General features: G+C 40.4%; 1 protein-coding gene across 1 annotated transcript; it reads left to right on the top strand.

Moving 5' to 3' along the window:
- The first annotated feature begins 348 nt into the window (after positions 1–348).
- On the top strand, positions 349–14,355 carry SELE (selectin E). Its single transcript, XM_044005247.1, has 14 exons — positions 349–443; positions 1,027–1,113; positions 1,524–1,910; positions 2,956–3,063; positions 3,214–3,393; positions 4,112–4,297; positions 4,601–4,786; positions 6,264–6,452; positions 8,538–8,726; positions 9,110–9,292; positions 10,468–10,578; positions 11,104–11,125; positions 11,246–11,318; positions 11,980–14,355. The coding sequence occupies exons 2-13, from the start codon at positions 1,077–1,079 to the stop codon at positions 11,301–11,303; spliced, it is 1,836 nt and encodes a 611-aa protein (XP_043861182.1). The 5' UTR covers positions 349–443; positions 1,027–1,076; the 3' UTR covers positions 11,304–11,318; positions 11,980–14,355.
- Positions 14,356–14,759: the final 404 nt, after the last annotated feature.

Genomic DNA, 14,759 nt, shown 5'->3' with positions numbered 1-14,759 from the left:
AATAAGTCCCAAATTGCTCTGTTTGCCTCTGTTTAGGAAGAGTGGTCGTGTGTTGTTTCTACACCTAGACCTTATTTATTAGGCTTGAGCAAATCATAGAATATGTAAAAATGCACCAAAGGGAAGGTAGAAGGCAGGAGGGGTGGGTGGCAAACTTTGGGGAAGGGGCTTCTTATCATCACGGGATTTGTAACACTGTGGACATTCCCGGGAATCTTTCTTTCTTGGGAAATTCCGTGCTTTCTAACTTGGACACATCCTCCTATTATTCAACCATTGTGTCATGAAATTTCATAGGAAGTGCGGTCTTTAAAAGGACGCGGATGCCCAGGGCGTGCTGCAGTTCTTGACAGACTCCAACCAGAGTGTGAGAGAGCACAGTGAAAAACATCAGTGGCTGTACTTGAGTAAATCAGGAGAGCAGATTAGCAGATCGTGGAACTGTAAGTATGATTAAACCCTGATCAGAATTCATTCTAGAACTGGGATCCCAGACTCTATGGAGAAGTCATTCTGCCAATATCTCCCAGGTAGATTTGTGTAATTTTCAGAGACCAGCTCGAAGTCTTACTTTCTCCCTGGTACTAGATGTAGACCCAGAATCCAGCTTTTGCTAATTTGTTGAAGGTTTTAAGGCTTTGAAGAATATCATGTAAAAGATAATTTATCAAGCTTATAGTTTAGCAGTTCCATATATTCAACATCTTATCATATTTTCAAAAGGCATAATTCCTTTTTAATATTAAGGGCTATGAGATAGCATGAAGTAGTGAATGGAATGCTTGACTTGGAGTCAGGCTGGGTTTGAACCCTGCCTTGGATACTTATTAGCTGTATAACCTGGACAAGCCTCCAGGAGCCTCAGTTTCCTCACCCGTAAAATAAAGATAATAACAGAATCTACGCCTAGAGGGTTGCTCTGAGAAGCAAATGGTATTATATATGTAAATCACATGAGAAACCTGAAAGTGATTTTAAAATGTCAGTTTCATTTAAAAAATAAATTCTTTCCGTTTTTTCCCGCAGAGAACTATTCCAGCGCTAATACTGTGAGGACAAGAAGGGTTTTCAAAACGATGACTGTCTTGTTATTTCTACCTGGTCTCGTTTTTGGTAAGATCATATTTATTTGAGAAAACTGGTATCATTAATTAAAATGGGACAGAAACCTCCTTTTGCATAGGGGTACCTTATATAATGTCATTAATTAGTTCTGGGAAAATGTGATGTTAGAGCAAATGATATTGCAGTTGGAAGCTGAGAATTGCATGGGGTCAGGATGTTGAGCAGAATTTCCAGGAATGAGGCATCTTTGCTAATTTCTTTCTCACTTCTAGATAGATGATCAATGTTCAGGTTACCCCAAAGGTCCACAGGAAAATTCCATATTGAATTGGGCTTGTCTAACCATATGGATATTAGTTCAGGGCCAAAAAACCAAACAAACACATAAAACTAGAAAAAAAAATTTGTCAAAAGAACTTCATACTCACAGGGTAAAACTGTACCCTTCCTTTTTCTAGCATTTCTTCTATTTGGAGGGAGCGATGCTTGGTTATATGCCTCTTCTGAAACGAATATGACTTATGAGCAGGCAAGGAAATATTGTCAGGAAAGGTACACAGACCTGGTTGCCATTCAAAACAAGAATGAAATCGAGTACCTGAATAGAACATTAACATTCTCCCCAAGTTACTACTGGATCGGAATCAGAAAAATCAATGGTGTCTGGACCTGGGTAGGAACACAGAAGCAACTGACCAAAGAGGCCATGAACTGGGCTCCTAATGAACCCAACAATAAGCAAAATAATGAGGACTGTGTGGAGATTTATATCAAGAGGAAAGAAGCCTCGGGCATGTGGAATGATGAGAGGTGCACGAAAGAGAAGCTGGCTTTGTGCTACACAGGTATGGTATATGATGAATTAGTAGGAAGTGATAATGGTGGAATGGGTGTGAGTAATACTTGAATAATAGCTATAAGAATAGTTAGCATTTAAATAGTTTTAAGGTTTGCAAAGCTCTTGACATAGGATATCTCATTTGATCCTAACATACCTACCTCATAAATTCCCTATGCTGAAAGAACGATATAATAAATATAAACCTATTTCTAACTCTAAAGTTCAATATAGTTGTTAATTATTAATGGGTAGGTGGTATACTGGATGGAATGCGGGACCTGGTATCAAGAATACCTGAGTTTAAATATGACTTCAGGCACTTCCTACCTATGTGATCTTGGGCAAGTCACCTCTCTCAACCTTAGTTTCCGTATCTGAAAAATGGGGATAATTATAGCACTTACAATAATAGCACATCCCAGGATTGTTGTGAGGATAAAATAAGATTATATTTGACCTTTGCCAACCTTAAAGCACTGTTTAAAGCAAGCTATTACCACCACTACCACCATCATCATTAATATTGTCACTATCATTACCACAATCTGAATAATTCATGTGTGTGTGTGTGTGTGTGTGTGTGTGTGTGTGTGTGTGTGTGTGTGTAATGATGGTCACTGAAGCTGAGATGTGTGTGTGTTCCGTCTGGAGCATTGGGTACCAATGTTCAGAAATGAAGTGGTGCCTGCACCTGATATAATTTTTGGTCTGAAATATGGGATTTGGGAAAGGCGACCCTAAAAAATGTAGGTCTTGGGGGGGCTAGGTGGTGCAGTAGATAAAGCACTGGCCCTGGATTCAGGAGTACCTGAGTTCAAATCTGGCCTCAGACACTTGACACTTACTAGCTGTGTGACCCTGGGCAAGTCACTTAACCCCCATTGCCCCGCAAAAAAAAAAAATGTAGGTCTGCCCTCCTGACAGACCCTCTAGGCTAAAATCAAAAGCCCAGCAGGCCAATATGATGTGGATCCTCTTGACTGTCCTCCTTTAGTGAGCATCCTGATGATTCATGTGACAAATAATAGTGACGATCCTTTTGGTTTCAGCCTCCTGTGCCAGCAACTCCTGCAATGGCCATGGGGAATGTGTGGAGACCATCAACAACTTCACTTGCCAGTGCTATCCAGGGTTCACAGGCCCTCAGTGTGAGCATGGTAAGACCTACTCTACCTAATCGACTTGCTCCATTGTTTCAACCTTACCCCATACTCCTCCCTGTCTTTGGAGTATAGTATACATCACATCACTTTCCCTCTTACACCAGAATGAGTAATGAGTCAGACTGATTTTGTTTTCTATCATAGTTGTGACCTGTGAATCTCAGACCAATCCTGAGCATGGCATCCTGGTTTGCAGCCAACCAGTGGGGTATTTCAATTCTACTTGCTCTGTCAATTGTGAAGAAGGCTACGTCCCAACCAGTGCTAACTCAGTTCAGTGTATTTCTTCTGGAAAATGGAGTGGACCCAGCCCTACCTGTAAAGGTATGCTACTTTTCTTCAGTATAGGAAGTTCTGGGCTTCATTCCAAAATCCCTGTTTCTTATCTCACTTAAGGTTATTTTAGAAGCTATTTTAGAACATAACTCATTCTGTGTTCCAATATATAAAGTCAGCTTTAGAGCTACACTAATGGAGAGGAGCAACCATGGGGATAATTCAAGATGGCAGGCAAAAAAAATGATAGATCTTTGTCTTAGAGGGTGTATTATATTCCATTTGAATAGGAGTGATCCCAATGTTGAGGGGATTTAGAATATTTGGGACAACAGAAACAAAACAATACTTCTTCTCTAGTCACCTCCTTTCTTACCCACCCAACCTACTCCTGCAGACTGGGAATAGACATTCAGACTTATATAATTCTTTAGCTTAAAAGCAAAGCTGGTATTTCTATACATTTGTTGGTTTCCATCAGGGAGAATTTCAGTTTGGCTTAAAATTCATTTTCTTACAGTTCCTCCCGGGCTTGAGAAATCACGATTCACTTCATTTTAGCAAAGTGTAGAGACATTTAGTAGATAATTCTCAATGTAGATTATTTGAAATTGCTTTTCTCTGATAGACTGGAAATAAGATATGAAAGGTTTAGTTGACTGCCCTCAAATCTCTTATTTTAGGGATTTGTAGGACTGCCCAAGTACTACATAGGAGAATTATACTGTTCTTCTGTCAAATTAATGGTTTCACTTCTAATTTCTAGTGGTAGAGTGTGATGCACTGACAAGTCCTGCTCATGGATCCATGGATTGCTCCCAAAGCTCTGGCATCTTTCCATGGAATACAACCTGTGTGTTTAACTGTGAGTTGGGGTATGAGCTAAAGGGATCCCAGACTCTTCAGTGTACCTCATCTGGGAAGTGGCACATGGAGAAACCAATGTGTCAAGGTAAGATGTCTTAACATCGTGGGATAATTAAAATGGGCTGGTTCTGTAATTTTATTATTATTATTATTATTATTATTATTATTATTATTATTTGCGGGGCAATGAGGGTTAAGTCACTTGCCCAGGGTCACACAACTAATAAGTATCAAGTGTATGAGGCCAGATTTGAATTCAGGTCCTCCTGAATCCAGGGTCGGTGCTTTATCCACTGCACCACCTAGCTGCCCCCTGAAATTTATTATTAAAGTGGTCAAACAGACAGCTAATGGGAATGATGTTTGTGTACTTTTCTGCGTGCTTTAGTGGTGAAATGTGATGCTCCCAGCCAACCCTCCAATGGCTCTGTGAAGTGTGACCCTTCCACTGGAGACTTCGCCTACCAGTCAGTCTGTTATTTCAGCTGTGACAAAGGCTTTGAGCTGAAAGGATCATCCCAACTTGAGTGCACAGCTCAGGGGCAGTGGACACAGCAATTCCCAACCTGTGAAGGTAGGACAGAATTTCTATCTTTTGACATGACAATAATAGGTCCAGCAGCTTTCTGTTTCCTGAATGGAAATGCCATCCCTCAAAAGTCTCCCACTGAAGTGAAGCCAGGTGTCTATTTGACCTTTTGAGATCAGATTCAATGGGCAGTATGGACCCCATCCATCTTTTGGGGGGGCGGGGCAATGAGGGTTAAATGACTTGCCCAGGGTCACACAGCTAGTAATTGTCAAGGGTCAGAGGCCGGATTTGAACTCAAGTCCTCCTGAATCCAGGGCCGGTGCTCTATCCACTGCATCACCTAGCTGCCCGCATCCATCTTTTTAAAGCACTTCCTTGGCTCTAGGTGTAACCCAGCTCTAACCAATTTCCTCTCAAGCAGACACAGAGCATTAAATAATGGGTCTCCACCACTGAGGAGCAGCTTATTCAAATGAATTTGTGCCCCAGGTTACACTAAGATTGGTTTCTATTCAGAATGTAATGTGTATATGCCAATAAGAGCAATACCTTATATAAGCAAAAGATGAAAGAGGCAGAAATGTTCATTTGACAGAAAAAAAATGGCCTCTGAGGTCCTGGCCAGCTCTTGATTTTAAATATTATTAAGCATTTCCAGCATGCTGGGCTCAGAGTAGACACTCAAGTACATGCTGAGTGTAAATGCTTAAGTGAATATTTGTATCTTCTCTAATAGAGACATAGAGCCCTATCAAGCCACGTAAGAATGAGCAAACTTGAGCTTGGAATGCCAGTGTTTCAGATTGTTTCAGAGTCTTGAAGGCCCACTGTCAGGGTACTAGGCAAAACTTCCAAGTAGCAAAGTTTTCAAATAGAAATGAGTTCTCCCATGGGGTCAGAAGGAAGGAGAGGAGAGAATGCAGAATTGGTGTGGAAATGCTGCTACATCTTCAGACTGCTTTTTCCACTATTATTTTTTTTTGGGGGGGGTGAGGCAATTGGGGTTAAGTGACTTGCCCAGGGTCACATAGCTAGTAAGTATCAAGGGTCTGAGGTCAAATTCGAACTCAAGTCCTCCTGAATTCGGGACCGGTGCTCTATCCACTGCGCCACCTAGTTGCCCCTAGACTGCTTTTTAGTATATTACATCAAGTAGTTTTGTTCTATAAGCCCCCCAAATTACTCATAAATCCTGATGAAATAGCATGGTGTGCCCAAAGAACCCTGGATTGGAAGGCACAAGGTCTTAGTTGAAAACTGGCTCCGCCATTAACTCCAAGGGTGACTTGGACCCGAATATTGAACCTCCCTGGCTTTGGAGTTCCCCGTCTACAGAAGGAAAAGGGTAGACGTGACCATCTCTGAAGCACGCTAGTCTGTACCCTATGATTCATGATTAGACTCAGCTTCTTCTTTATCTTCATCATTCTTAGCAAGGATCTCAATTCATTCATCAGACCCCCAGCGCTTCCCTATTGCTTTGCAATCTCGACTGAGCATTTCACTTGCGTCTCATTAGCTATCCAGTGGAGAGCACCCTCCAGACCAGAGACAGGCTACATGGTTTGCCTTCCTAGTCTTTCGGGGAATTTCCAAAGTGGCTCCAGCTGTGAGTTCTCCTGTGAGGAGGGATTTATGTTGAAAGGATCCAAGAGACTCCAGTGTGACTTAGTGGGAGAATGGGACATGGAGGAGCCTGTGTGTGAAGGCAGGTTTTAAAAATCCAAGCTTTTTTTTTTTTTTTTTGACACACAGGACTTTATTTCTTGAGCAGTCAGTTTATCATCGCATTAGTCAAGCAAGCCACTAATGAAAATGGTGTGTGTGTGTGTGTGTGTGTGTGTGTGTGTGTGCTTGTGTGTATTACAGCTGTGAAATGTACTGCTGTGGGACAGCCCCTGAATGGCTCTGTGACTTGTGCCCCTTCCCTCACCGGAAACTTCACCTACCAGTCAGTCTGTAGCTTCCACTGTGAAGAAGGTTTCAAACTGCAAGGATCATCCCAACTTGAGTGCACAGCCCAGGGGCAGTGGACACAGCAAATTCCAACCTGTGAAGGTAGGAACAAATCTTTTTCCTTTCAGATGACAGAATACTAGCCCCAGAGGCTTTTGCTTGCCTGAAGGGAGTGGCTAAAAACATACAACTCATGGCATGAAATAAAGCTAGGTGCCCATCTGAGCTATCAAGGTCAGATCTGATGTGCCACATGAACATCTGAGTTTGAATCCTTCATTATATACTAACTAGCTGTGTAGGCGGCACAGAGGCAAGAACGCCAAACCAGGAGTCAGGAAGATCTGAATTCAAATCTAGCTTCGCTTGCTGTGCAACTATGAGCAACTCAATTAACATGTTTGCCTCAGTTTCCTCAACTGTAAAATGGGATGATAATAGTACCTACAAGGTTGTTGTGAGGATCAAATGAGATAAAGCACTTAGCACAATGCCTGGTACATAGTAGATGCTTATATAAATACTTATTTCCTTATCCCTCCTAGGAAATCCTGGGTAAGAAACTTAAATTCTCTTGCAAGGTTTCTTTTTCTTCATCTATAGAACATAGGTTGTGGTTTCAATGACTTCTTAAGTCCTTTCCAGATCTAAATCTATGATTCTCTGAGCAAACCCTGCAGTTAAGTGGCTTACTGTCTACCAGAAGGTTAAGACATCAAACAGATAACTATTATATATAATGTCGTTTTTCAGTTGTTTTTTAGTCATGCCCAATGCTTCATGACCCCATTTGGGGTTTTCTTGGCAAAAAAAAACACTGGGGGGGGAAGCTAGGTGGCGCAGTGGATAGAGCACCGGCCCTGGAGTCAGGAGTACCTGAGTTCAAATCCGGCCTCAGACACTTAACACTTACTAGCTGTGTGACCCTGGGCAAGTCACTTAACCCCAATAGCCTCACTAAAAAGAAAAACAAAAAACACTGGAGCGGTTTGCCATTTCCTTCTCCAGCTCATTTTACAGAGGAGGAAACTGAGTCAAACAGGGTAAAGTGACTTGCCCAGGGTCACACAGCTAATAAGTATCTGAGGCTGGATTTGAACTCAAGAAATGAATCTTCTGGGCCCTGCACTGTAGCTGATGAACCACTTTGGAAAATGCTTGAGTCAGGTGCAAAGGAAAATGTTGCTTGATATCTAAAGAGAAAAGTTATTATTAGAAAAGGCTTCTTGGGGGTAGTAGGTGGCATTGGAATTGGGGTTTAATGGAGGAGGAACCTTTCCAGGTTGTCATCCAATGCTGAGCTAGAGACTGTCCTAATATTCTATCTAGAAACTTCTAGGGCCACTTGATTCTAACTCTGAGTGCTTTTGGAGTCCAATGTGGCCAACAGGGGAATGAGGGCAGTGAGACACCTATGAGCAAAGGTAAAGTTTCTCAAAATCCATTTTGTCCTTGAAGTGGATCAAATGAAATCAAATGAAAGAAAAGATTTTAAACGATTTACAAACTTTAAAGTGCTATATCAATTAATCAATACACATTTATTAGGCACTTGCCAGGAACTGTGCCAAGCACTGATTAAATGTTAGCTATTATTATTATTGTTAATTATTATTATTATTATTATATAGTATAGGAATTGGTATTAGAGGCGATTGTTTCAAATCTTCCCTCTGCTACTTATATATGTCAACTTGGGCAAGTCATTGGGCAAGTGAGTTTTCTTCGGGGATGGCTGAAACAATCTTTGACTCATCTTCTAGTTCTAACTCTTATGATCCTATTCAGGAAAATTGCTAACAAGAAAGTGTCATGTGTGCATTTGTATCTGTTATAGCCATAAAATGTGATGCTGCCAGCGAACCCCAGAATGGCTCTATGACTTGTGCCCATTCCCCCACTGGAAACTTCACCTATCGGTCAGTCTGTAACTTCCACTGTGAGGAAGGCTTTGAACTACAAGGATCACCCCAACTCGAGTGCACAGCCCAGGGGCAGTGGACACAGCAAATGCCAACCTGCAAAGGTAGGACTGAGCTTGGGTTTTTAGAGGGGGCAGATCAGCTCTTGGGGGCCATTTTAGTATCTAGATAGCAACTCAAGCCTTGATCTTAATTTCTTTTTTAATGCTGGAAACATGAAATTATCTATTTTTCTGGCCTTTAGTCTGAAACAGGTCAGTTTTAAGATTTGAGGGATTGAGTCTTTCATAATCATACACTACTTTTCATATTATAGACTAATTTACTCAGATTGTTTTTCAGAATCATCTCAAAGACAGCCTAGAGACAGAGTAGTTTTAGAGGGGACTGAGTGCCTTACTCATTGTGTATATTTTAATCAGCTTCACTCTTTCCCAATAGACTCTATTTAACCTCATGCATCTCTTTCTTTGAATATCATTTCTAGTGGTGCAATGCCCCACCTTGAAAGTTCCTAAGGAGATCAACATGACCTGTGATGGTGATGGGAATTATCTCTATGGGACCAGATGTGTGTTTGAATGTCCCGAGGGATGGAAACTCAACGGCTCAGATTCTTTGGCATGCAGAGCCACAGGAAGCTGGTCTGGGATGCTACCTTCCTGTGAAGGTAATGTACATATCCTCTTAAAGAGGATATGGGCTGAAGTGTAGAAAGGGAATTATTTGGGTGTTTGGGGAAATGATGCTCTAAAGGACTACAATTGCCTGTCCTTCTCAGGTACTTATTCATTTAACTAATCAGTTATTAAGTGCCTGTCACATAGAAGAACACTTCTAGGCTCAGGAGATAGAAAAACAAGACTAAAAAAAAAGTCTGTGACATCAAAGAGGTTACATTCTTTAACTGGAGAGATTGCATAGATTAATAAACTGCAGAACCTTTAAATCCATGGAGTGGGGGAGGAACAGGACAAAGTATACTTGTTTTGTTTAGAGGAGGAATTAGCCACCTATGGCCAGTGGGCCAGATTTGGCTTATTACTTGTTTTTGTTTGGCTGTGAACTAAGAATTGTGTTTAACCCTATCTGTACAAAAATAAATGGTGGGTCAGATTAGGCCTGCAGGTACTAGCTTGCTGACCTCTGGTTATTGTGAGGGTTCTTAATGTGCAGTCTATGGACCTGGGAGGTCCTTGAACTTGAATGAGAAGAAAATGACATCTTTATTCTGACTAACCTCTGACTAAAATTTAGCATAGCATCTAATTGTTGAAAAACATTATTCTGAGAAGGGGTCCCTAGACTGTATCAGACTACCAAAGGAGGCTATGCCAGAAAAAGGGTTAAGAAACCCTGGTTTAGGGCAGCTAGGTGGCACAGTGGATAGAGCACAGGCCCTGGAATCAGGAGTAGCTGAATTCAAATCCGGCCTCAGACACATAACACTTACTAGCTGTGTGACCCTGGGCAAGTCACTTAACCCCAATTGCCTCACTAAAAAAAAAAAAAAAAAAAGAAAAAAAAAAGAAACCCTGGTTTAGGTTGCTTCTGCTCTGGCAATGGGAGGCTTCCTCCTTCTCTCACTTAAGAAATCTCTTACTCAGTGACACACTATCTATCCAACCAGTAGCATTCCTTTGAACAAAATTGATTATTTGTTAAGTCTTTTGATAAATGCTTTCATCTCCTTACACTCTACCTAAAATTAAAAAGGCCAAATGTAGTAAAGGATCCTCTCATCAGTAGGAGAAAAAAGGCCAAGGAAAGGGACTTTAAATCTGCTTGCAAGTGTCTTCTTTTATTTGAATTCCTGAAGGACTCTTTTCCTTCTCATTCCCTTAGTGCTTGAGGTGTCAAACACTTTCTTAGTCGTTGGCCTGGCCACCAGTGGGACCTCTCTCCTGACAACAGCATCATTTCTTCTTTGGCTTGCAAAACGTCTTCGAAAGAAAGGTGAGCACCCTTTCTGCAGCTCTGTGTGAATACCATAGAACACCTGGGTAAAAGCCCCACCTCATGCCAAACTGGTCATGTGATCCCTGGCAAGTCATTCAACCTTAGTGTTCTAGGAAGCTCCCTAAATTGACTATAGGTACAGGGAAGATACTGACCTGTTTGCTTAGGTGATGATCTTGAATTTAGGAATTCCTTACACTAGTAAAATTACAGCTCCAGTACCTATCTCTATTATTATTATTATTATTATTATTATTATTATTATTATCCACTACCACCACCACTCCTCCTCCTCTTCCTCCTCCTGCTACTACTACTGCTCCCACCACCACCTTATTTTGTGATCATTCAAGCCTTACCAATAAGTGATCTTTCAAAACAATACCAATTTTATAAAAAGAGTCAAGGGCTGGGAGCTCAATTGCCAGAAACGAGAAATTAAAAATTAGGGGATAAAGCAGATGATTCAAAATTGTTTTTTTTATTTTAGGACATTAATGATTTTCTTTCTTTCCCTTGCAGTAAAGAAATTTTCTCCTACTAGGTAAGTTTTGTCCTTGTGGATATATGAAATATATCAGTTAACATTTTGTACAAATATTTTTTCCCTTTTTTTCCATCGGAGAGCAGTGGTTTACCTTGTTTTGTCTTGTGTGTTTTACAGCAGTTGCCAAAGTCTTGATTCAGATGGAATCTACCAACCTTCTTCTGAGTTAATTTAAGTCCAAAGGAATCAGGTAAGGTATTTACCTCTATTCAAAATCCATTTGGTTATCAGTGTCATCATCCTTTATTCATATGGCATTAGCTCTATTGAACTAATCAGAATTTCTCTGGTTTCTGAGGCCAAATGCCATACCTTATTTGCAATGAGCAAAATATAGATTCATAGAATGGAGGACAGTGCCACAAGCAATCTAATGAACTACTTCATTCTTTTATCCATTCAACAGAAATTATGTGTCAGAATACAATTGAATACTTTAGGCCAAGCCACTTAGGCACCAAAAGGTGCCTAATTATTTCCTTTTCAATGGGAGTAGGGCTAGGGATGTTCTAAGTGTTTTGTGAATTGGATTTATTAATTAACAATTTTATTCCAATTCAACAAACATTTGTTTCATAACCACTGTGTACAGAAAGTCCCTGCATCAGGCACTGGGGGAGGTACAGGTTTTTCTAAGTCATGGTACCTACTTTCACTGATCTTTACCATCAAGGCAATTTTGTGTTCACAAATGCATACGCAAATGTTTTGTTATAAATGGTTTGGATTGGCTAGGTGGATGAAAATGCATACATAAGTTATGACTTTGATCTAGCTAGAACAAAATATTAAGAGCAAACAGGATTCAGCTCTTGGGAGTGTTCTGAAAGGATTTGCTATTGTCTTTGCAGGAACTGGAGATGCTTTTACAGAAATGTCCTAGGAAACTAGGCTTTTCAGCCATGCGCCTAGCCACTGGAGACAACTCTTCTCCTCAAGAGGAAAATCTTCCTTGGATTCTTGGCCTTTCCAAATCACAACCTTGGCAATCACAAGGAACCTTCGCTGACCAAGTCCAGGAGACAAGGGCTTTCCCCTGTCTTTCCACTGGAAAGAGACAGTTTCCATTTAGTATCCTTGAAAATGAAAGGATGTATTGTCTTATAATAGACTGACCAACCAATGAGCCTGTTTAGACCTTATAAGGGTAACAGAAAAAGCTACTGGTGGGGCAGCTAGGAGGCACAGTGAATAAAGAACCGGCCCTGGATTCAGGAGGACCTGAGCTCAAATCTGACCTCAGACACTTGACACTTACTAGCTGTGTGACCCTGGCCAAGTCACTTAACCCTCATTTTCCTGTAAAACAAAACAAAACAAAACAAAATGCTACTGGAATATTAGAATTCCATTCTTTGTCATCTTCAAGCATGAGCTCAGCGGAGACCCAACTTTGAAGTTCTTTGGTTCTTCACAAATGGTGTGTGCTCTGACAGTTTCTAACACTCACTGAATACAGGTGTACAGGTTTTGTGTGATGATGGCATTTACTTTTGTAAAATATAAGGTACCATGCAAATAGAAAGAAGTATTATCACTATCACATGTTCAGCAGATCCTCCCCACCCCCACAGGGAGAAATTCTGCTGCTAATTAAATACCGAAAAGAAGTTCAATAATTTCAAATGCTCCATGGGAGACAACATTGACAAGATCTCTGAAAAGTGCCTGGTGAATGGCTATATCTCTGCAGAACTTACAGTACTTGTTTTTTTTCCAGCAGAAGTCTAAGAAGTGGGCCACGTATGAACTTTTTATTTCTCCAGAGGCAAGATCTTTGATGTTCCAGGCAGCTGACCCTAGTTATGATACTGATAAGGGGGTCTCTCTGTAGTTGTCCTATTTCCACATAAAGAGTACAAACAGCTCTCACTGTTTAAAGTGTATGTGGTTTCAGGGGCAGCTAGGTGGCACAGTGGATAGAGCACCGGCCCTGGATTCAGGAGGACCTGAGTTCAAATCCGGCCTCAGACACTTAACACTTACTAGCTGTGTGACCCTGGGCAAGTCACTTAACCCCAATTGCTTCACTAAAAACAAACAAAATAAAGTGTATGTGGTTTTGCATTTCTTTTTTTCTCAGAAACCCGTATATCTTTTGCTCATTATTTTCTCAGAGATGTTAAGTAATAAGTAGCCTTAACATTTCCATGTAGGGGAAAAAATATGGTTCCAGGATGCTGAATGTTTGACTTTGCGAAAAAAAAAATGGAGGTACAATTTTAAGAATGTCTTCTCTGTGTTGACTTAAATGACAATTATGGGTATGTTCTGTTTTATGTCAAAGATACGTGTGATTCTCAAGTGCCATGTAGACGCGATCTTTGTAACCTGAATTGTATTTTATGTGCAGTGGAAGCCCAATGTCTAAAGTGTATTGCAATAGATCATACGGCAAAGTGAAGCCACCTTATGGGAGATGCTCACCCCTCAACTTTCTCTGTTTTGCAAATTGGGAGGTTGTCCACACATATATGAAAATGTTTATTTATATGCAGAGAAAATTTCCCAATTATCAACTCCCTATTGGTGGCAGGAAAGCCTGAAACAGTGAGATTACCTTGGCCTCTGCAATGACTGCTCCAGGACTACAAAACGTGAGAGACGAGGCTTTCTGTGCTTTTATGTTTTTATCATTAATGTTGTGCATATTGGCACAAATTGTGCTAGGGAGATGACGGCAGTTTGCAAGTAGTTGGACCAAAAGTCTATCTGGCACAAAGTTGGGAATGTGCAGAGCAAAGCAAAAGCACAATCCATGTCAGGTTGTTCCTACCAATATCATTTTACAATAACATCTTATGAGCAAACCTGTAACAGCTGTAAAACCCATCCATAATAATAGTGTTTTGTAAACATTAAAGTGCTATGTAAATGCTAGCTATTTTTTTTATTAATAATGGCATTTGGCTGATCAACAATTCATAGCATCATTCCTATGGAATGAATCGCAATCAGTAATGTAATTTCTAACACAGAGTTTTTGAAGCACCAATTGATGGTATTAGGTAGATTATGCCTATTCTAAACCAAAACTTTTTTTTTTTTGCAAATAGGAGACTTTATCATGCTCAGATTGTAGTATGAATGACGTATCTTAGAATATTAAAATCTTGTTTATAAATAATAGATTGTAAATATGTATGTGTTTGAAATATTTGTATTGAAAAATGGGTATGAGCTTTGGGGTTTTATGGAGATTTTATAATATGACTTTTAAAATGAAGTGTTTTAAATATTTATTTATATAATATGTACCTATTTTATTCTACTTATTCGATCGAATAATAAAGAGTTTTATAACAATCTTTGTGTATGGGTTTTGTATTTGTACTGAACACAAGTATTGTGGATGAGCTCCATGTACAGGGAAGAAAAGAGGAGGCCCCACATGTGATGTGAGGGGTCCATATATGCCAAGACCTATTGTTATGCGACTTGAAAAGAGGTAGAGTAGATATCTCTAGTCTCTTCTCTCCCCACCATTCTCCAAGGGAGAATTGCATTCCTGCCAGGAGGGGAAGCAGGAATTTGGTGCTGAAGACCAATCTGCTCTCCTCTGAGAGAGGGGAATCCTAGACTAGAAGCACATTTATCTACTTCCTTAAATACAGTTTCCCTAGGGAATATA

The sequence above is a fragment of the Dromiciops gliroides genome, chromosome 4 (genome assembly GCF_019393635.1).
Source record: "Dromiciops gliroides isolate mDroGli1 chromosome 4, mDroGli1.pri, whole genome shotgun sequence".
Taxonomy (NCBI): Eukaryota; Metazoa; Chordata; class Mammalia; order Microbiotheria; family Microbiotheriidae; genus Dromiciops; species Dromiciops gliroides.
This window is presented reverse-complemented; position numbering and strand designations above follow the sequence as displayed.

Bases quoted from the DNA above. Each gene is read 5' to 3' on its own strand.
- SELE (XM_044005247.1), top strand. From the start codon at position 1,077: ATGACTGTCTTGTTATTTCTACCTGGTCTCGTTTTTG. The intron at 1,114-1,523 runs GTAAGATCATAT...TCCTTTTTCTAG, and splicing joins TCTACCTGGTCTCGTTTTTG to CATTTCTTCTATTTGGAGGG. The intron at 8,727-9,109 runs GTAGGACTGAGC...TATCATTTCTAG, and splicing joins GCAAATGCCAACCTGCAAAG to TGGTGCAATGCCCCACCTTG.